General features: G+C 41.8%; 1 protein-coding gene across 2 annotated transcripts in view; it reads left to right on the forward strand.

Moving 5' to 3' along the window:
* The window catches only part of DENND1B (DENN domain containing 1B), a 2623009-nt gene that overhangs the window by 1664384 nt on the left and 935819 nt on the right, over positions 1-22806 (forward strand). For both annotated transcript variants that reach the window (XM_069641511.1, XM_069641512.1), the window contains one exon: positions 9943-10043. In XM_069641511.1, the coding sequence (XP_069497612.1) occupies positions 9943-10043 (101 nt within the window). The remainder of the gene's footprint in view (positions 1-9942; positions 10044-22806) is intronic.

Consider the following 22806-nt stretch of genomic DNA (forward strand, 5'->3'; position numbering starts at 1 on the left):
GAAAGCTAGCCTGCTTTAGGTGTCCAATCCCTGCTCCTGTAATTAGTGGACCTTGCCTTCTGACATTATGCCCACAGTGCTTTGCGGAGGGGAGAGGAAGAAGGGATATTGGCCTTGAGAAACATGGTTTTGGAACATTTCCCCAACTGTTCAGAGCTCTCCCTGGCTACCCGAGCCCCTTCCCAGCTCAGTATAATCAATGGCCCCTTTGGTATGCAGCACCCTTGTGTGAGGCTAATCCTTTTGAATGAGTGTGCTTTGATTCCTGGGCTCAGGACAGCTTGCTGTTAAGTAGCTGTCTCTAGAGGAAGGTATTTACTACCCTCACAAAGAGATCATAGAGAGGCATGGCCATTCAGGTTCCTGTCCTGTCACTTTGCAGGACCATCATACACATCACCTTCCACAGAGGTGCTGGCTCATAGGAGCTGAAACATGGGCAATACCAAATTTGAATGTGGCGGCAATCATTATGAGCAGTGCCATCCTCCATGCCCTAACCCAAGCATGGCTAATAGAGTTTACCTTGCCACCGGCATGGGCTACTTATAATCATATTTTGGAGTAAGGGACAGTAGGGGATGTGTGGCAAGGAGAGGGCAGAATAGAGTTTGATAGCTTATGCGAGAACACGGGCCTACATAGCGGGCAGTATATCATGTATGTGAGGCTGATGACAATATTAAAAAAGACGTGGTCCGAAGAAGAATTAACCCAGCAACCAGACAAGGCCATAGCAATGTTCCAAACGGTGTCAGACGGGGGTCATGAGGTCTCCAGAATATACGAAATACTGATGTCTAAAGTGGGAAAGGAGGTGGTTCAGATGTGGCGGGACTGGGAAGAAGAAAGCGGGGAAGTAATAAGTGATGGGCTATGGGTAAGGGCACAAGGGTATAAAAAAAGTGTCGCGTAACACCCGTTTACAACAGATTCCATTGTATATTACTCATATAGCATATATGACCCCCAAGAGAATTGCCAGGTTCACAGGCGTGACTATACAGCGATGCCTGAAATGTGGGGTAGAAAATGCTGGGATGGTACACATGTTCTGGGCTTGTCCCGAAATTGAGAGATATTGGAAGGAAATAGCGGACCGACTGGCCTCAAAGGCGATTGAACTGGTGGTAGACTCCCTGTGGGCATTCATGGTGGGGGGGCTTCCCTAGACCGCGCAAACTCAAGCATGTGTGCAAATTGAAAGACCTGGCCTATATTTTAGCAAAAAGAATAGCCATGGGATGGAAAGCTCAGGCAAGACCCAGTGTGGATCTTTGGTGGAGGGACCTTTTGCAGTGGGCTGAGGCTGAAACAGTGGTCTGGAGGGAGGCGGCATGTAGAGGTGGGGAAGAGGAAACAGTTACTGATGGCGTGGCAACATCTAATCGCATCTCTGTCAGGCCTGGGACCCGAAGAATTGGACACGGATAGCTCCCTGGATTATGGAGAAGAAGAGACAGCTGTGGACTAGCGGACCATGTTGGCCTTCTTGGAGAGTCTGTAAAGAAGGGTAGGGGAAGAAAAAGTGGGGATTGGGGTTTGAGCAGTTTATGCACCATGTTAAGGTGCACTGTTTGTTTGAATTGAAACCAATAAAATGTTTACAAAACAAATAAAAATTTTGGAGTAAGGGTACACATCTTTTAATTTTTTAAATTTTTGTGTTAACAATTTTTGGTCTTACCGCAAACAAGTACATCAACTTTCCACATAAGCAATGCCAACATCAAGAAGGAAACAGATAAAAAAACACCCCAAACACCACATCCCAACCCCCACCCTCTCTACTCCCCACCTGTAATGCATCAAGAAATAACTTCTCTTCCAGGTTCCACCAGTGATCCTCCAAACAGAACTTCACTCTAAATCCATATCCAAGAATCCACCCCAAAAGCCGTCAACTGGTTTGCCTTCTGCTGTTAAAAAATCAGGATTTATTTTCCACTCATACAAAATGTTCCTTTTTTGTTTCCTACTTTGTTGTGAGGTAACAACCTAGTCAGAAACACTAATTTGATTTCACAGAATAAGATTTGTTTGTGACTAAATGGATAAACTGAGCATGTAATGGACATATGCCTTTTTTCATGTTCGTTTCTGTTCCTTTTTCTTCCCCCTCCTCCCCCTTTTGCTTTGATTTCAGGAATTTTATGTTTATGCTTAATAATGTGTTGATGCCTTTGTTAATTTAACACGCCCATCTATGATGGTCCTCACTGTGTGCAAATTTATTTTTTCTTTTCCACTTTCTTTGCAATTGTAATATGTTAAATGATATTTATTTATTCTTCTGTTTTTTATATGATGGCCTTTATAATAATATCATTTTGATTCTTGGAACAACCTGGGACTGACAAGGTGTCATTTGTTCTATATGATTGAATGTAGTAATAACCTTTATGGTTAAATAGGATTGAGCCAGGTAATTGCTTTACATAAATTAAACCTAATAGGGCCAGTCCACGACGCACCAGTACTTCCTTTTTTGTTGATATTCTGTTGCCTCAAGGCAACCCTCTCGATGTTGCAAATGAAGTACATATCTTAAATGCCACTCCTGTGCGGCAGTGGCTTTTGCCGTGACTTCAGCTGTCAAGAAGCCACTGGTGACCTGAACTTGCTCTCTGCCACTTTAGGGTAGGCACTGCAATCAGGCTGGTGATACAGCAGTGCACAGATGTACACTATGCTTGCTGCATGGAGCCTAAGAAAAGTGAATCTGATTAGCAGATTAACCTTTCAGAGATGGAACTACCCGCATATTTGTATTAATTAATACAAATCAAAAAAGCCAGGGCTTCTACAACCTTGACAAATGGCAATTCCTCCCAATATGCAAAAGTACCTTTATACCTGACACACCGACTCTTTGCCATCTGCTGCCATCATATGCCAAGTGCAGACACTGATAACGCGGTAAATGGCATTTAATGTTGTTTAATGTTTCATATGTCCGGTAGAGTCACCATGTAAAGGTACATCCTCACATGCATAGGTGCTGCTGCCTTATTCAACGTTAGCCTAAAGTGCCCAGGAAATGCTTTTCAATGCCTTATATAACTGGTAGATGCACAGGTATAGAGTTGTGTGCGTAGCATGGCCTCAAAGCACACACCCAGAAGATGCCCTGAACTTGCAAATGTTAACTGCATCCTCCCAAACTATGCCCACCCACTGCAGTTTACATGTTGCCACTGGCTCCCAGCTCGCTGTTCCAAGACATGAGGGGCTGTGCTGTACGAGGCTCTCAATTAGTTTGTTTCTGCAGGTGGGTCTCTCCTGCATGTTCCTAAGACTTGTGCTATAACTTTCTGCAGGCCACCTTATCTGTGATGTTGCTGACCCTACAGTGGCCCCTTCGTCGGCCCTTCAGCAGCCACTGAATGGCTCCTCCCAGGCTGGCGAAAGGACAGTTGCTGAGAGCTGCAGAAATTAAAATGGCTTTAAAAGCTGCCTTTACTGTCTTTCTGAGAATGCTGCCTGTTTGATTTGTCTAGCACAGGGATCTCGGGGGCAGCATTGAGGGACTCAAAACATGCTCTAAATAGTGAGCCTGTGAAGCACACTTGGCAGTTTAGGAACTATATTTGCAGTGAGATAGTGAGATCTAATTGTGTCAGGAATAGCTCTGTCTGAACTTCTGAGGCCACATCATATGTAAAAATTGACCTAGTGACTAATGTAGCTCACCCCGGAAGCAGGTTGACTCACCTTGAATATCCCTTTAACCAGTGGAAATACATTTTGCTGTTTTAAAGAGATGAAACCAATGCTGATTTCTAGTCTGTCACTTTAAGCCACCCTTGCTTTATTAAGGTTCAGTCTAACGTTTCCAGCTTGCTTTCTAACAAGTTTGAATGACCCACCTCAGTAGTGTGGAAGGGCTAAGTTAGCAGTAGATACTGATGTGGTACCTACCTATCCCTGTTTTATTTGTATTCAAGTGCATTGCATCTTTGTCAGGATTTAGATGCTAATGAGAATTTTCAGTTGAGCAAATTATAAATAAAAAAGGAATTTAGATTGAAAAGTGGCGTTTTTAATGAAATGGTTGAAAACAGTGATACTTTGAAAGGTAAAGCAGCCTATAAAAGTAATTAATGACTCTCGCAGAGAAATTGCAGAGGTGAGCAGGAGCTAGATAAATGGTTATTTTATTCCCATTCATAAAAGCATTGCCAAGTTTTAATTGAAATGAAATGAAATCCCTGGGGTCTCATTAGATCACTCTCGTGGCCCTGTTAGCATTGTTAGTGTCTGCCATCTCTCATAGAAGATTTTTTTTTTTAAAGAAAGCCCTCTTTCAAATTGTTTTGAAAGGATTGAATACACTTGCACGTGAGCATTCACACAGATAACAAATATACCATCTTCCTGTCTGGACTTCCACACGCACGAGAGGCAAACATATATTTGCTTGATTTTCAAGCCAAGAATCACCTTTTCTACATCCCTTTTCCTTTGTAAGTGATGAAATAAAGATGTCCCACATCGCTCTAATAGCAGGAAACACTCTCAAAGGATTGCTAAGGCTAACTGCTGCGAAGTAAAAGATTCATCTTGACTGCTGGTTCATAGACTTATTCTGTGACATGTTGGTATACAAATGCAGATTAAATTACAGATTTGCTGTATTTAATTTACTTTTTAACACATATTGGAACCATGTTTTTATTGGAGGGCAGCGTGATGTCCTGTGACATCCATGTAATATAGAAGTCCACATTTGTAAGTTTTTTGCAGTTCGTGTGCCCTTCTAAGGTAATACCTTTTTCTTATTCACGTTTGTCTGTATTCTATAACCCATTTGATTATCAACAAACAAGTACTGTACCCAATTGTTCCAACTGCTCTGAAAAATAGGCACAACCCCCCACTCCGAGGCTTTCCCCCTTTCATCCCGCTCAACCTGGCTGCAGTTCAGTTTCCTTCACTTACAGTCTGCCTCCGTTCTAAGCCTGCTCCTTTTAGTGCGCATGCTTTTCTTAGCATTCAACTTCCCAGGTGTCCACTTCACCTGCCCACTCTTCCCTTCTTCATTGCCTGGTCCTATAATTCCCAGTCTGCCCCTACTTCCAAGCTGCTAAATTGGATTGTTTTGTCAATGTTTTGGCAGTTCGGATTGTATTTTAATAATTAACACAGGGACAATTTTTAAGACTTGTGTAATTTCTGTCATTTGATTTACGATTGACATTTTTACAAGTGTGGTAAAGTCACTGCGTTTCATGCGCTTTTCAGTGATGTGGTACAAACTTACCTACTGTGCATCCCGTTTTTACATCCGTTTCACACTGGTTTGATTGGCAGACATAGGAGCTGTGAACGCTCTCCTGATTATTGTTGATCAGTTGGCATTGGAAGTACTTAAATCTTTTCATTGGCTGCACTATAGAACTGCCTGAAAATGTTCAGGCAACAGCGGTGGGATCTGAAGGGAAGTGCCTGTGTGCTCAAGAGATCTACTGCCATTGCATGCTTGTCCCAGAAGATCGGAGGAATTATTTATCTGTTGGAAAGGTACTAGTAATTTTTGCTGTTTCCTCTGGCAGTACATATGTATTCTTTGCACAATAGATATTGCTCTAGGAGTCAGTTGGCCAATGAATAGCAAGGTGTCAGCAGCACGCCCAATGCTTGGAATTCATGGAGGGCCTTGCAAAACTGGGGAAGGGAAATGCCTCCAGACTTTCATGTCTCACAGCTATTTCCTCCTCTAGAATGAAAAGCCCAAGCCCCATGGTGAGTCATGGATCTGTGTGCGGGGAGATTTGAGGGCTGAATATGATGGACACTGCCCACCAAATTGCATCTTCACATCATACTTGTCCCCCCACTTAGAACACAATCCCTCCTAGTGTTTGTCTCCTAAAGCTCAAATATTATGGTGGCTGTAGAATGTAGAAATGGCAACACATCCAGAATGTTAGACTCCCTCCATACTACTTTCTTTCCAGAGAGGGGAGGAGAGAAACCCTCGATGGCAAGCTGCCAAGATGCCCAGAGAGTTCAGATTAAAAACAGAGGGTGACCAGATGGTCATAACTTTGCCAGGACTGTTCTGGAGGTTGGCCCTCTAACCCTTGTGTCAAGAGGGTTTTAAAATGTGTTTTAAACCCAGCCTTGTTTTGGGGACAGGGAGGGTGACCACTGGCGGAATCCTAGCTGCGACTGCAAGGAGAGTTTTAATCTTCACATGCTCTTTCAGCAATAATTCAAGTTAAACATTATAAACAATATACATTACAATTATGTATTCATTTCACCTTGAGACTTAAGCCAGAGCACTGCACTTCCAGGGTCGAACCCCAAAACGTTCAGTTAAGTCACATGAATTAACTGATTGCACCACAGTTGCTGCTTGGAAAATATCTAAATAAACATAAACTGCCAAACGAGTTCTCTTGTTAATGATCTCATGATGAACGTCTGACGAAACAAATGTTATGGCTTGCCACACAAAGCAGTTGATCATGTTAAGTTTTGAAATCAATGGTGACTTGATTCCCGATGTCAATTGTTTTGGATATTTGCGTGTCTGCTTTAGTCAAAATGGGAGGGTCACCTGGGTGGAGTAGACTTGGGGATTGGGGATGACGCACCCTTGGGTGAGACATGGTATCCCCCATTTCCTGTTTCCAATAAACCGAACATCCCCCAGGCCTTTATAGGTTATCAGTCCCTTCCCTGTTCTTTCCATACATTATTTCCCAGTGAATATCAGTCAGGTACTGGGAAGAGAAAGAGACACACCAGAGCCATACATTCTGTCTTTGTTAATCCTTACTCACACAAACACCACTTAGGTACAGGGATGAGGCCACCATTAACACAGAAGAGATACTGAAAGAAGAAACATGAGCAGTCTAGTTGTTGGACTCATTATCATGGAGCTGGGAACATTAAAAATGGCTCAGCTGAGAGGCTTAAGGAGAATCCTGGGGAGAGGCACTGGAAGAAGCCCAGACAATAGCGTGAAGGAGAGTTCCAGGGCAGAAGTTGTGGCAACAAGAAGGCACCTTCCCAAGACAATGGAAGGTATAGAGCGTGCCATCCGGTGCAGCGAGCGAGAGGGGCTCGTTGGTAGGCTGAGGCAAAGAGAAGGTACCAGGAGCATCTGAGAATCTCCCGAATGCTCACAGGTGCAGGACCACTGACTGCAGTCTACCGAAGCTCCAACATAAGCATTGGGTAAGCGTGGAAGATGCTGTACACCCGGGGGAACCCACGTGAGCGGACCACCAGCTGAGCCGAGTCTCTGGAAAGCCATAAAGTGGAAAGCAGACCGTGAAAAGGCTGGTGAGTCCACCTGCTTGAAAAGGGGGCCCGCTCATGGTGGCTGGGTGGCTTAGTGCAAAAGACATTGAATTGTGAATCTCTGAATATAATATGAGCAAAGCCAATGTTCAAAGGGAATTAAGAAAATTAGAAGCTGTGTAAGCAAGCATTGCCAAGAGTTAAATAAGCAACTATTGCCAGATTGCCAAGAATGAAATAAGCAAGCACTACCAAGCGCCAAGAATAATTGTGCGAAAGAAATATAATAGTAACTAAGCCTGTATGCAAAAGAAACCTGAGAAAAGGGTGCCAGTTGTGATAGTCAAGAAATCTGAAACACAGAATACATTTCCTAGCAGGAGAGTGTACTTGGAAGCTTAGGATGGATTGTGCAAAATACATGTAACAGTAATTGAGTTTCCTAGCAGAAAGGTGTCCTGGGAAGCCTATGTTGGTTTTACTAGTGAAAGCTGCTAAACAAGTGAATGATGACCAAATAAGTGATAATAAAGCTTCAAGGGCACTTGAAAGGAGATTGTCAAGCCTAAATGAGAAGCTGAAACTGTGGCGAGATATTTATGAAACCAATGCAAGTAAGGTGTGTCGTTTGCATGACCTGTAATGGGTGGACCGTGTGGTCAGACAACTGCGCCTGTACTGAACAGATCCACCTAAGGAAAAGCCACTTTGTGATTGTTGTCATTGAATAAAGGAATACAATCCAGCTGAACTGAAATTGAGGAACTGAACTTTATATTTTCGAACATTGAAGATCCCAAGGAAATGTTCTATTTTGTAACATTGAAAGACTTGAAAGCATGGGGAAGGGAACCCTCTTTTGGGACATGGACAGTTTGAACCTTGGGGAAGGGAGAATCCATTTCCATTTAAGAGCTGAAAGAAGCTCTGAACATTTATTATGCACACTTCTCGTTTGATGTCAACATCCCTATACATTGTATACAATTAGATGTGAGGGAAAGCATAGGTTTTGGACACATACATTTGCTTTGGACTTCCTGACACAGACTAACGTTAGTTTGTTAGGTAGGTAAATCCCACCTTAGCATAGTTAGGCCTTCTTCCAACCTTCTTTTTATTTGTAATAAATGTTTGTAGCTTGAACTTCAATCAGTTGTCTGTGTCTACTTCATGATGCCTTCACAGCCATTGCACATATTGAGTAGATTTATTAGCAGTTCATTGATGGGGTGCTGTTTATCTTTTAAAGCTTCTCTTGGTTTTGAATCATCTTTGGACATAATTGAGCCTCGTCCAACAAACAATGTATATTTGAAATTTCAGGTGGAGATTTTACCTTTGGCATGTTTTACAGGTATTTGCGTTCAAGGACTATCACATATGTTTCTGCTAAGGAACATGAGTTTCACTTCTATTATTAAGTCCTGTCTACATTAAAGTAAGGACATATTGGCTGTGCCCCATTCTGGCAGACAGTGGAGTACTATCTTTAAAAGAATCCTTGTCCATTTGCAAAGCAACTTTGCTTGACTATATGATTTTTGCTGTACCTAGATTTTGTTCAAGGGGTTTGGAGTATGAGGTATACATTGGTGCAGTCTGATTGGTTAGGTGACCAAAGTGCTGTCTGGTTGATAGCTTTTATCATTGTTTACAATTGTACAGCTTTGTGATTATTACACAATTTTATTGATGCATTGTGGTATATATTTTTTATTCACGTGTTAATGCACACATTGTGTAATTTTATTATGTGATTTTATTGAGGGGTTGTAATTAATGTCAGCTTTTATGGAATCTGATTTAGAATAAAGCAATTAAAGAAAATAACAAAAGTTACTAACAATATACAATCTTGGTAATTTTAAATTATCCATTAAGCCAGCGCTCTGCCATCCTGGGCTTGAACCCACAACCTTTGAGTCAATATCCACATGATACATAACTGATTGACAGAGTGACTGCTTGGGAAATGGTTACAGAGCAAGGAATGTTCTGGCATTCCCCCTTAAAGAAAAATATTATGCTTGTGTAGAGACAGAGTGATACTGAAATAGAAAGTTGGTGATCTTTGAATGAACAGTTTATATGTGAAATTATGACATATTTGGCTTTTGGTAGTGTCGATATCAAGCTTGGCTGGTTTTCTGGTCACAAGTGGCATTCTGTTTGTCAGGGTGAAGCATCTCTTGGAAGTGTAACCCGCCGTTCACACACTGCTGGAGCCCTGACTGCAGAAGCGCCCGCTCCCCTGGCATCTTGCCGTCTGCAGACTCTCCTGTCTGTCTCATGTTTCTTTCCTTGGCAATTTGCCCTAATGGTCTCCCTTGGGAGCTCTCAGACAATGTTCTATTCCATATTTAATAGTGTTAGATTAATCTGAGCGATAAACAAACTGTGCTGCACACCTTCTAAACTCTACTGTGTGTGTGCACTCTAGACACAGCAAACATGTTTATTTCCTTGTTTCAAGCTGAATACAGTTTATCCGATCAATTTTAAGAAAAGTGAAATCTGTACTCTCTTTTTGATGGAAACCTTTTGTTATATGCGATTGTTCTCATTAGACAAGAAAAACTAACAAGGAAGTTACATTGTTAATAATCATGTTGGGTATGGAAAGCTGGTACTTGTTTAGCCAAATAATCTTACCCTTTTCCTCTTCTGCTTTTCTTTTAGTTAACTGCTTGTGTGCACGCATCTGCAGCATTGCTGTATCCAATGTATTGGCAGCATATATACATCCCAGTGCTTCCTCCACACCTTCTGGATTACTGCTGGTGAGTCTGCTGGCAATATGCCCCGTCCTTCTGAGATCTCAGACATTAGTCGTCTGCGCTGGGTAACCAAAAAAATCATATCCTCATAAACTGCATAGAATAATTAAATGAAGCAATGTTTTTACTCACATAGTATGGGCCCATAGCAGTCCAGTACCCTCACTCACACTCTAACGTACAGGAGCCAGACTTTGTTTTTATGCTGGGGGATATTTGATTACATTTGCACCTGATGTAATACGTTTTATACTAATACAGTGAGCCAACGTTTTGGGTGCAATGCAAGGCTCTAATAATAGAACCATTTAAAACAAATTATATCTGAATGCATAGTCCCTATTTCTCAAAGTCTATGTGAAAACCCCTCATCTCCAGGTGCTCCCCTGGAATACATTATTTTAGCTACTTGCCAGGTTTTGGTATATGTATACTTAATAATGCCTTTACTTGAAACTATGTGTAAGTGACCCTGCAGTGACCAAAAGCTCCCTGCTGGTGCATGTACAGAGAGTTTAGGGTTTTACCACATGTGCTTTTCTTTTAGCAACACCTCGTGGAGCACACATGTTTGGGCTGGATAGTGGTAAATGACAAATATGTATAGCTACACATTTGCCTTAGTGATGTCATTATTCAATCCTTTTGTATGTTTCTACCATTGTGATTTACTGACATGTGAATATTCTATGGCCCTCATTACGAGTTTGCCGGTTCTCCGCCGTTAATTCTGGCGGGGACCGGCAAACCAGCCTTACTGTCTCTGCCTCCGGGTATATTATCGCAATATTACGGGCAACAGAGATGATGGTTAATTCCCATTCCGTGGGTCCAATAGGACTTCATAGGATGGAATTGTGGAATTACTAGCACTGATCGTGCCGGTGAATCTGGCAATTATTTGCTGGTCTGGAAAATAATGCTGGGGTCTGTATTACTGGCATTTCGTCTGGCATTTCTTCCGAATCTGGGACCTAGTAATGAGGCCCAAAATGTCTATTAGTTGCAAGGAGTTGTCTACTGTCAGTTTAATTAAAAAAAGTCCCAGATGTCTAGTCTTGGTAGAGCAGTCTTTGCTTTGCTCTACTTATTTCTATTTCACGTGTGTGCCTGTTTTTCCATTATCACTTGTAATAACGAGGACCTTTCTTGCTTCACTTTAGTCCTGGCTTAAAAGTATTGGAGCAGTTGAAGACTACATTTGATGTACAATACATAGTCTTTGCCAATGCATGTTCTTTTTTTTCTTTCAATATGTTTTGTTTAATGGTTGCCAATGTTCCCATGTGTCTTGCTGACCTGTTGGCTTTGGCTAGTCAGAGACCTGATGTGTCTTCTCATCTAATATGATTTGTCAACCTCATTCCAACTTAGAAATCCTTTTGGATAGCATGTGCATTCTGAGTATTAGATACTCATTCCTAATTTTTTAGGCTGCTTACTATCCTCCATAACTCATTAGTTTTTCTCTTCTCAGTCCTTAATTTCGAGGTGGCCTGCTCATCGCACATTAGTACATTTTTTCAAAAATATCCATTTTTAAAACCTACTTCTTTTTTTTTACCATGGGAGAGTAAATTCATCTACTTTTACCCACAATCCTCCAGGACATGTTTCTTGAGCTTCAGGGCAGGGTCCCTGGAGTAAGCTGGGAACATTTGTATTAATTGAATCAATGTTGGCAGAATTCTCTGGTAAAAAAGTGACCTGGTTGAATAATTCAGGATACAGAAAATATGCAGTTGTATTTGATTAAATGTAATGCTCTCAAATACATGATTCAAGCTTGGAATTTTGTATTGGTCTAAAATATGAAACCATTTGTTAAATGGGTAATACAAAGTCACATGAAAAACATGCCATGTTGTAGACTTTAATTAACACAATATTTAAAATGTGCTTTTGCATGGTCACTGCCAAGTTGCATGGAGAACATGAGATGTGCAGCTTGAATTGTAGTGTTCTATAAAGAAAATGACAATGCACAAGTTAGGTACCACCTTTGAATATTTGCTGTACATCACAGCATAAATTGTTACGCTCACCTGGTATCCACGGGCTCGCCACACGAAACTGGATGGAGGTCTAAGCGCTATCCCGGACCCCTCTCTGTTTGGTTATGTGCCAGACGTTGGGTAGTGACTATAACAGGAGAATGGAGGGTTAAGATACTGGTTCTGTGATGGGTGGACTCCCACCTCCCTCTGGTCCAAATCCCCTCCCTTGGGGTTATTGCTTACCTTAGGTTTTTGTGCGCTGAACTCTCCGTCCTGCGTCTCTGTGCAGGGGCGTGTGGTTGGTGCGAGCGTTCCGTGGACCTAGTTGCTTCACTGGTCTGTGTGCCGTTATGTCTGGTCCAGACCGGCTGTGACTCTGACTGCTTGCTATCTTCCAGGTGGGTTATAATGTCTTTTCCGTCTTTATTCTGTCTCTTTCTTTCTCTCCGTTTTCTCTGTCTTCTCGGCATCTTGCTCCACTACGCTGTTCCCTAACAATGTCTCTTTTTGTTTTCACAGGGATGGTTGCGATCTCGGAGTTGCCTCACCGGTGGCGAAGACCACAGTGAGTTATTGATGCGTGGAGCACTGCGCTGGTTATTGGTGTTAATTGCTTACCTGTGTTCTCTTCCCTTCTTTGTACAGGTTGCAGTGATGTTCCAGAGTGATGAGCGATCGAAGCGCTGCTTGCCCAGGTAAGTGCTTTGTTAATGCTGACCTTGACCCTTCTCCTTTGCAGGTTGCGGTGAAACCCGGAGATGGGCCAGGTAAGAGAAGCGCAGGATCGATTCAAGACCGGTTACTTCACAGTTAAGTGTTCTTGCTCGCTAATACTGTTCTTGTTCGTCCAGGTTATTAATGGAATCCGGATTTAGGGCTTCAGGATTGGGCCGCCGGAGAAGCAGATGAGCAGGAGCTGAACACGGTGAGCGTTGCGCTGCAGGAGTGCAGAATAACGTGAAGCGTGTTCTGCTGTTTGGGTGTGGTTTAAATAGCCCAGGTTAAGTAGTTCCAGGCCAAGTAGTTCCAGGCCCAGCCACACACAAAACACTAGGCCACATGGCTTGGTTCTAAAGAACTGAGCTGTGTAATAGGCCTCCATGTTGGATAAAGTCCAAAACTGGTATTGCTTAATTCCTGATATTGAGCCTGGCGACAAAGGCGCCATGTCTGACTCCATGTATGATTGTGATGGAGTTTTAAGGCCCTTGAGGCCAGTGTGAAGGGCTTTAGCCCCACTGCTGCCAGAGGGCTGTTATACCTGAGGGGGTCAGGGGCATGGATCGTGACATAAATATAATAGTAGAACAATCCATTATTTGAGCATTATTACAAGTAGAAATAATTTAAGTGCAATGATTTCCTGTGTTCTTATTTCCTGTTGGGGCAGAATATATCTCCTATAGCTTTGTCACTTTGTCATTCTGTGAATGTAAGCAATTCATCTGACACCGTGTGTTTGTGTAGAACTCTGATCGTTTGTAAACCAAGAATGCACAGGCCCCAGGTCATCACTTAGATTAAAGAAGGGACTACTTAATGGGCCCAGCTGTGTATGCTTGAGACAAAAAGCCCAATTTCGCAATATGAAAAACAAATAAAAATTAACTCTAGATCTGGATCTCCATGGACTTCTATGTTTATGCTAATTTGATAGGACACCCCAGGAATAGATTGATATTTGTCTTGTCAACCATTGGATATGATTTTGTAAGATGCAGATACTTACACAGGCCCTAACCTCTGACCTTGGTTGTGCATTAAGGCCTCATAAAGATTGTGTCTGTTCCATTGAACAGGCCTTTAAAATTATCCTTTTGGTCCACCAAATGGAATTATCAGCAGTTCTCTGTTGATAGGGACACAGTTTAGACAGTTGAAATGCAAGTTAGATAATAGATATGACAAACACGTATTAAAAAAACTAGCATTCGCTCAGGGCAGGTGGTAATAGCATTTTAGTTATAAATTAAGACGTTTTGTGTAATTTGAAAAGCAAATATAGATCTGAATTCAGCAGAAAAAAGGAGAATTATGTGCATGTAAACCTGATGTATTAAAGTGTATGATGTATTAATACATTCACATATTTGAATAACTCTGTTATAAATGCATTGACAAAACCACACATGTCGTCTCTGGAATCAAAATATCCTTTTGAAAGTGAATATATAATTCGCACCAATATCATGTGTCCATGTCTTTTCTCTTTGTACACCTCCCTTCTTGCTCCTATTATCTCTTCCTTTGGAGTATCTCACCACTTCTATGCTGACGACACTCAGCTTTTTCTCTCTTTCTCATCTTTCACCCCTGACATTCATCACAAATTCTCATCCTGCCTCACTGCCATCAAATCCTGGATGACCTCCCACTTTCTTTCCATGAACACCGAGAAAACTAAAGTTCTATTCTTTCCCGTTAATGTCCTCCCTCCTCCTCCTTCCATGCTGTTTCTCCCCTCCCATCTCTCCCTCTGCCCGCAATCTTGGTCTCCACCTTGATACTAATCTCTCCTTCACTCACTGTTACGCTCACCTGGTATCCACGCGGACGCCACTCAGCCGGGTTGGTTGCTGGTATCCTCTTCCCAGTTTTTTACCCCCAAGTATGGCCTGCGGGGAAGATTCCGCCTGAAAATACAGGAGGACTGTGTTCAAGATTGGCCGACTGAGGTAAATATCCTCCCACCACCCCGTGTGACTTCAACCCCTCGGGGCCCTCTCCTCACCTTGTTGTGGAATAAGGCGTGCTCTCCGTCCTGCCTTCTTGGCAGGGGCGTGTTGTCTATGTGGGCATGTGCGGCCAAGTTACTTCACTGGCGTTGGCCCGTTTGGTGTCTCTCAGATAGGTCTTACTGCAGCTTTTGTATAGCGTTGTTATTCTTTGTTTGAATAATGTCTTTTTTTCTCCCTTAGGCGTGCAGAGCTTGAGCGTGGCGAACTGGCTGACTTGGGCCTCGCGGTAAATGATGGCGCGTGATGTGCGCTACGATACGGTAAGTAAGCGCTATGCGCAGCGCTGAATTATCTTGCCTTTGCTAACATGTTGTCTTCCTTTCGTGCAGGTCGCTGTTTTCCCAGCGTGTGTGGAATATCGGAACTATGCCGGCCGGGAGGCGACCAGCCAGGTAAGCTTCTTGTGCAGTTCGTGGTTTTGCAATGTCTAATATGCCTTCTTTAATATTGTCCTTTCCCTTCCTTTTTAAGGTCTTTTGGTCCGGGTGGCATGCGGATCCAGAGGAAGCTGTTCACTGGAGCTGCGAGCGGATAATACGATGGAGATTGCACTTAAGATGCTGCTAACAATGTTCCTTTTGTCTCCTTGCAGGTTTGCTTCTCTGAGGCTCGTGGGTATCACAGGACACGATGAGCGTCACATTGCAGACTGCAAAGTAACGCAAAGCGTGCTTTCCTGTTTGGGTGTGGTTTAAATAGCCTCAACAAAGTAGTCCAGGTAAAGTAGTCCCTAAGCCACCACACCTAAAACACTATATCGCATAGCTTGGTTCCTAGGAGCAAAACGATGTGGATGCCTCCATGTTGGCTGAAGGCCCCAAATGAAAAAAGTAGTTCCCTGCACACATGTTCTTCAAGGTGCATGAGCCTGGTGCCATAGGCGCCAGGACTGGCCCCAAGAGAGCCTTGTGAGTGGATGCCAGGCCTTCAAGGCCCTGATGGACACCTGAGCCCTGATTCCACCTGGCAAGTGGGCTTGCCCGTGGGGGTCTGGGGTGAGGGTCGTGACACTCACCACATCTCTCTCACTTCCCAGGCCTGTCGCTTCCACCTATACAACATACGCAAAATGTGTCCCTTCCTTATTTTCCATGCCACTAAACTTCTAATTTCCTCCTTAATCTTCCCTCGACTTTTCTATTGCTCCGTTCTCCTCTTTGGCCTTCCTTCCTCACGTCTAGCTCCTCTCAAATCTATCTACCATTCTGCCATCCACTCTCTCTGTCTTCTTTCCCACCATGACTCTATCTCTTCATCCCTTACCTCACTTGGATGGCTCTCCTTCCACTCTCAACTCCAGCACAGCTTCCTCTGTCTTGTCTTCAAATCTCTCTACGGACTTGCCCTCCCACCTCGCGTCCCTCCTCTCCTTCTATTCTCCTTCTTTCTCTCCGCTCTGCTGATCACTTCCTACTTACTGTACCGCCCGCCCCTTGTTCACTATCCCGTTTCCGCTCCTTCCAACTTCCTGCCCCACTTCACTGGAACCTTCTCCCTCTCTCTCTCCGCTCCATCACCTCCTACTCCTCCTTCCACTCCACTTTAAAATCCCACCTACTCCAGTCACCTGCCTGACTGTTTACGGCTGATTTTGATCACTGTCCCACACTGCGCAAGTTTGTATTACCATCCGTCTCATGGTAAATTGTTCGGTATATTGTTGTTTGCTACATGATTCATAAATGTACTAACTTTTGCTCATGTAATGTACTTCATGTTGTTCTATGTAAAGCACTTTGGTTAAAAGCTCTATATAAAATTCAATAAACCCAAATACAAATAGCGTGCATTATAAGAACAATCATTATTCCAGTCCAATTTGTTTCCCCATTTCAAACGGTGGGTTAACTCCTAGCTAACCGATAATTAAATCACCCAATGAAAGCACGGAGGAGGGCCCATGGTGTGAGAGGGATCTTCATGTTCTATGTAAAGCACTTTGGTTAAAAGCTCTATATAAAATTCAATCAATACAAATACAAATAGCGTGCATTATAAGAAAAATCATTATTCCAGTCCAATTTGTTTCCCCATTTCAAACGGTGGGTTAACTCCTAGCTAACAGATAATTAAATCACCCAATGAAAGCATGGAGCAGGGCCCAGGGTGTGTGAGAGGGATCTATCACAGGCTCTGTCCAGTCCAACATTGCTGTGTCAAAAGTCTCAGGTTGGAATTTGCTGGGTATTTAAACCCAAACACATATGGAGAAGTGTATGATGTATTAATAAATTCATATATTTTAATAACTGTTATAAATGCAGTGACAAAATCATAAATGTTGTCTCCTGAATCAAGATATTTTGAAAGTGAATATATAATTATCAGCATTATCATGTGTCCATAGCGTGAATTATGAGAAAAATCAATATTCGAGTCCAATTTGTTTCCCCATTCCAAAGGGTGGGCAAACTCATAGCTGACAGATAATTTCATCGCCCAATGAAAGCATGGAGGAGGCCCAGGGTGTGTGAGAGGGACCTATCGCAGGCTCTGTCCAATCCAGCATTGCTGTGTCAAAAGTCTCATGGTGGAGTTTGCTGGGTATTTAAACCCAAACACATAGGGAGAAGAAAGAGTTCTGGGAAAGCAGAAAAGCAAGAGAGCCTGTCCGTCATGCGAAAAACTGATATGGATTCCAACTGGAAGTAGCTATTTGAAAATCTCCTTAAGGTGATATTGTCTAGATGGTACTGACAGGCAGTTTGGAAGCAGGTGGACAGGCAAAGGAAGAGCTTATCTGGGGTCCTGCCTGAAGAATGTTTATTCCTACCTGTAAAAGACCAGGAAAAGTAATATTAGCCAAGAGTATTTAGACAAATGTCCCAAGAATTTATGAAATCCCAGACAGCAATTAAAGATAGTTTGGGGATCGTTGTTTAGAAGATATGTTAGTCAAAGGGGAAATATATCAAACTGTGCATGTGTTTTATGCTCAATAACAAAAATTGAAAAATTGAAAGCCTGTCTAGCTTCACTATAAGGCTTCTCTCTGGCAATTTAGGATCTCTGGAGGCCTTACATATCCTAACTTAAAATGCAAAATGACATTGGCTTTTTATGGTGAACTTGATTCCTAGAGAATAGCAAAACACTTGGGTGCCTCTATCCCCTACATTCTAAAAAGAAACAGAATTTGTGAAGCCAAGCCTTCAAAATAATTTCTACCAATTTAATACCACAAAGACATCCAGTTATATCTATGCCGAGGAACCAGTGGGTCACAGATGGTGTCCAACATTTTAGATTAGAATTGGCCCATGAATCAGAGAATGATGGGTTAGAACTACTCATTTTCTCTATCAATGTTTCAGAGAAAAATAAGTGGTTTTACATTTTTGAATCAATCAATGTCGATTTGTGTTTCTACATTGCAGAGTATATCTTATTATCTGTAATAACCTTTATTTGTTTTTCTATCAATGGATGTTTGTGTGAATTGGAATTATAACATTAACAAGACAGCAGCTGGCAGGTTGGGATTTCCTTTCCATGGGCAAGTTGCCTGTATTAATTTGATATATTGTGGGTGACTTCCCCAGCTCCCCAGCTTTGAAAGTTATGGTACTAATTTTAATTCCTTTATTTATCCAAAATACAATTAAACATTCAGATTAAAACACTCGTTCTTGTCCCATAGTGTAAGGTCGAATTGTACCACAGGAGCAGGGTGGAGGGTGAGTCTAAATTAGTGCAATTCTTCCATAAAAAGAATCCTAAGAAAAATATGTATCTTCCATACATACATTTCATTGCACTGTGGATATGTATGTAACATCCTGTGTGACTCTGCTAGGCTTGGACTATGTGGAGATTTTGCAAAGTAGATTTTAATGTTCCTCTGGAGTCCAGTAAGGCAAGGATGTGCAATGATATATAGAGATCTAACAGCTGGACATGTTCATACCACCTGTTTACTGTAAAGTAGTAATCAAAGATACCCTCTCTGCATTATGGAGAGCAATAGGACTGCTATGGTGATGCCCCCTGTGGCCCTCCTTCAGATAGTATGCACACAAGAAACAGGCACATACGCTGAGTCAAGCACTTCAACTAGCCCACACATGTACACAGCCTGCCATAATTGTGTCACAGTCATTGTTGTTTTCCACCAAGTTGTGTGGATACAATGCATAAATGAGCTCTCAGCCTTTAAAGCACCCAAGCAAATTCCTCATCCCTTCAAGTGAATAGAAGAGATTCCAGAGTGTGAAATGCCCTAAAGATGACAAACTGAAACTAAATATTAAACAGACTCGCAATGTGATTTATGGCCCTGCCAAAAGAAAGATGTTATGAAGGTCAGATTTTCCTTTTCCTCACCCTCCTCCACCTCTTCACCCTCCTTTTCCCCCCACCCACAAAGAGCTAGATACTACCTCAGAGGAAAATGGAGTAACATAGTATCCAAGGATATATATTTGGATTTAGAACATTTTAAAACTCAGATATCCCATGTAGAACAATGGCTGGGCTTTAAAATGCCCAATGAACTCGGACCTTCCTCTGAACCAATTATTATACAATTTCAGAAATCCTATAGAAGAGATTCCCTTTAAGATCCCCTTTAGAAAAACAAGCTTCTTTGGGAGTGGTAAGAATCCAAGTGGAAATCTTTCTCACTTCATGGTCAGGCTATACCTTTCTGCAGGATTTCCTCCTTCCTTGGTTTTATTTTATTTTATTTATGCCACACACCATTGACCATGAGGCATGAGGGCGCTGACAAATAAGCAAATTCAAACTCAATAGCCCAAGTTCTGAGCACAAAGTGTACAAAATGGAACAAATTGGGAAAACATAAAAGCGAGAAGATAAAATATAATCTATTATATTGAACAGACAATTAGCAAGACATAAGGAAATTAAACCTCATCAGAGCATGAGGCTAAAGCAAGGACTGTTATGTAAAGAGACATGAAGCAGGTCACATAAATGAGGCAGGTCAATTCAAAAAATGTTTAGCTTAGTGTATGGTGACAAATGCTTCAGGTTTGGGATTCTATTCAAGAACAAAGGTAAACTGCTAGAGATACATCCCACCACAATACAGTCTGTGTTATTAGAGCTATGCCAATTATCGATCTGAATTCTGCAGAGGACCCTCAGGTCCTGAGTTCTAAAACGATTCGGACCCACTTTTCGTTTGAGCAAAGCTAAACTTTTGTTCTTAAGTGCCTCCCTTGATTAAAATTGTCTAGGTTCGTCAACATTAGTGATGAGGAAGTTTCTGGAATCCAGAACAAAAACTCCTTAAGTTAGAGTACATGATTTTCGCCATTGTTGATTTTTTTTTATGTCAAAAGTCCTTAGGATGTGGGGGAGCCGATAAAGTAACAAACTTGGTAGGAGGCAGAGTACCCTCCAACGGAACTTCATCCTCAGGGCAAGGAGCAGGCACAACTACTTTCGCCTGCAGAGACAAACCCAAAAGAGGAGACTGAGAAGGCTCTGTATGACATCCCTGATGATAACCATTCCGGACAGAGGAGGTTTGAGGACTTTTCCATTCTTTTAAGTTCTGTTTGTATACGCTTCTGCGAGATTTACAAAGGTGACATGTGTTTTTGGACCTACAGAAACCACCCAGGACTGAAATTCCTTGCAGGGTCCCGCAGCAACTGATCCTTAAAGAAGGTCTCTTGTCTGCACTCACAATACAGCTGTTTATGTCTACAGATGGAGTACCGGTCAGGGTGCTTCTAGGTAAGGGGTGGATTCAGTACTTGTGGCCTTAATGAGTATGTAAAATCAAAGCTAGGTGTGTCAGATGGAAGAAGGAAGATCAGAGATGCTAAATCTGCTTACTAGTATCAGCTTATTAATACTGCATAGAATAGCTCGAAAATCACTTCTTGAGGTTGTGAAGAAATATGGCCAGCCCATAAAAAGAGTCCTACTTGAACGCTATCCCAAGCTGTGTGAAAAAGTAACTATTTTTTATTATAGAGAAGATAAATAGAATTTAGCTCATTTCCGAATGCAGTCAATATATAATCATTCATCTAAATGTGTTAGAGTATCCTGGACCTCTTTTCCTATTCCATCCTTAGAGGATTTTGCAAAGGTGATTACTGGTCTAAGATCAATCTTTTACTCTAAGGATGTAATTCCTTATACATTTATTAAGGAACTGCCTTTGACTCCAACGACTGACTCCTTTTCATAATATCACAGATCCCTTTTTTGTAGGTGTGTTTTTTTAATCAATAAGTAATTTAAATCCTTCCTCATCTGGCTTTTTTAGGTAAGATTATAGAAAAAAAAAGTTGCCTTTCAGCTGAACGGCCATATTTTGTGGTGGAATCTCCTAAGTCCCCACCCGTATGGCTTTAGATCAGATAACATAATTGAAACTGCCATTTTCCAGGTGAGGAACAACATCCATTGTTTTATTAATATTACTGGTGAAACTTATTTGGAAAGTCATATTGAGCTCTCTGATGCGTTAGACACTGTGGACCATGGCGTGCTTTTGAATACCTTGTAACAGAGTGCATGGATGTTGCAGGTATGGTCTTGAAATGGTTCCAATGTTTTCTGTCTGAAAACGGAGCCTCAAGGTATTCTCTCCTTCCTGTGTGCTGGGAAGTGTCCCAGGGTTGCACCTTGTCCCCAATATTGTTCACTATTTGTATGGAAGTGTAGGATGTTGTGACATTAAGAAGAAAATGAAATACAATGATATGGGCATCTGTCTTCATTCTACAGAAAGAAATGTAGTGCTCCAAAGTAATGGAAATAAACTGTGTGCATTTAAAGATACAAACTGAAACGCCTCTTGTTAATCCAATGCCATTATAAAGGAAGACGTCAAATAGAACAAAACGTGTATTATGAATTGCACCATACCTGTTGATAGGAAACCTATTGTTATTAAAAGTAAAAGCGTTTCAAATGAGATATTTTTCTCTTTTACATTAATTATTGAATTTGCTTGGATTTAGGTTAATTTGCATACCCACAATGTCTTGCCTACAGGGCTGTGAATTGGAGGAGAACTTCCTGTGATGGTTACTGAGTAGTGCTGTGGCATGTGTGACGTTGCTCAAATTGGTTAGCCTACTTTTACATGTAACGTTAAAATTCTGTGAGCTCCAAATGACTTAAAATGTGCATGTCGTTCAACACAACCATATATGAAGTGGTTTGTCACAAGAATCCCCAGATGCCATTAACATAATACTTTGATTGAGCTTTTATGTTGCTCTTCATGCCATAGACCAGCCTGTACTGAAATTCAACCTGTGACGTACTGTGGTGTCTGCTTCCAAGATAAACACGTTATCTATATCAATGCATGAAAGATGTGCAGAGCTGCTGTGAGTACCTAAGACAATATGCCCTGTTTCCCAAAGTCCAACAATAACATTAAATGCAATAATTATATTAGAGTTCAGGCAAAAGCATGGTCTTGTCCTTTTTAGTTTATTTAATTGAATATTGAATTAATTAATGGGTACCTGGTCAACCATTAAGTGCATTTTCAAAGAAACTGATGCTTTGAAGAGGTCCATGAACGCATAACCTTGCAATACATTAGGCCTTGGTACTGAAGAAAGCATTACCAATGTGTGCTTTGTTCAACAGAATGTCTTTCATCAGCAACAGATGCCTTATTAAGCTCATGCAGAAAAAGGGACCGTTCATGCTAGTGGCTTGATCCACTTCCACTCTGGGTCATTACCCTAAGTGGAAGTGGATCATTCTCCATAATGTGCATGGTCCCTAATGTTTCAGATGAATTTCAGGTAGTCTTGGTCCTCAAGTGGGACGACACCTTCTTTGAAACATGCAATTACAAGATGGCACCCTTGCAGAGGGTGGTTCCACTACTCTCGTGGGGAATTGTGTATCTTCTTAGGATCTTTTGAATGCCTACCTTCATGTCCACATAAGATGATCAGACCATCCATTCCTTCAGTTTGCTATGAGAGCTTCATTTTCACTTTTTGCTGCCATTTCAATTAGAAAGAGCACCACAAATCTTCACAAATGTCAAGGCTCTGCTGGTAGACATTCTTCACAGAG

Source organism: Ambystoma mexicanum, chromosome 1q, assembly GCF_040938575.1.
Source record: "Ambystoma mexicanum isolate Mex_15411 chromosome 1q, UKY_AmexF1_1, whole genome shotgun sequence".
Taxonomy (NCBI): Eukaryota; Metazoa; Chordata; class Amphibia; order Caudata; family Ambystomatidae; genus Ambystoma; species Ambystoma mexicanum.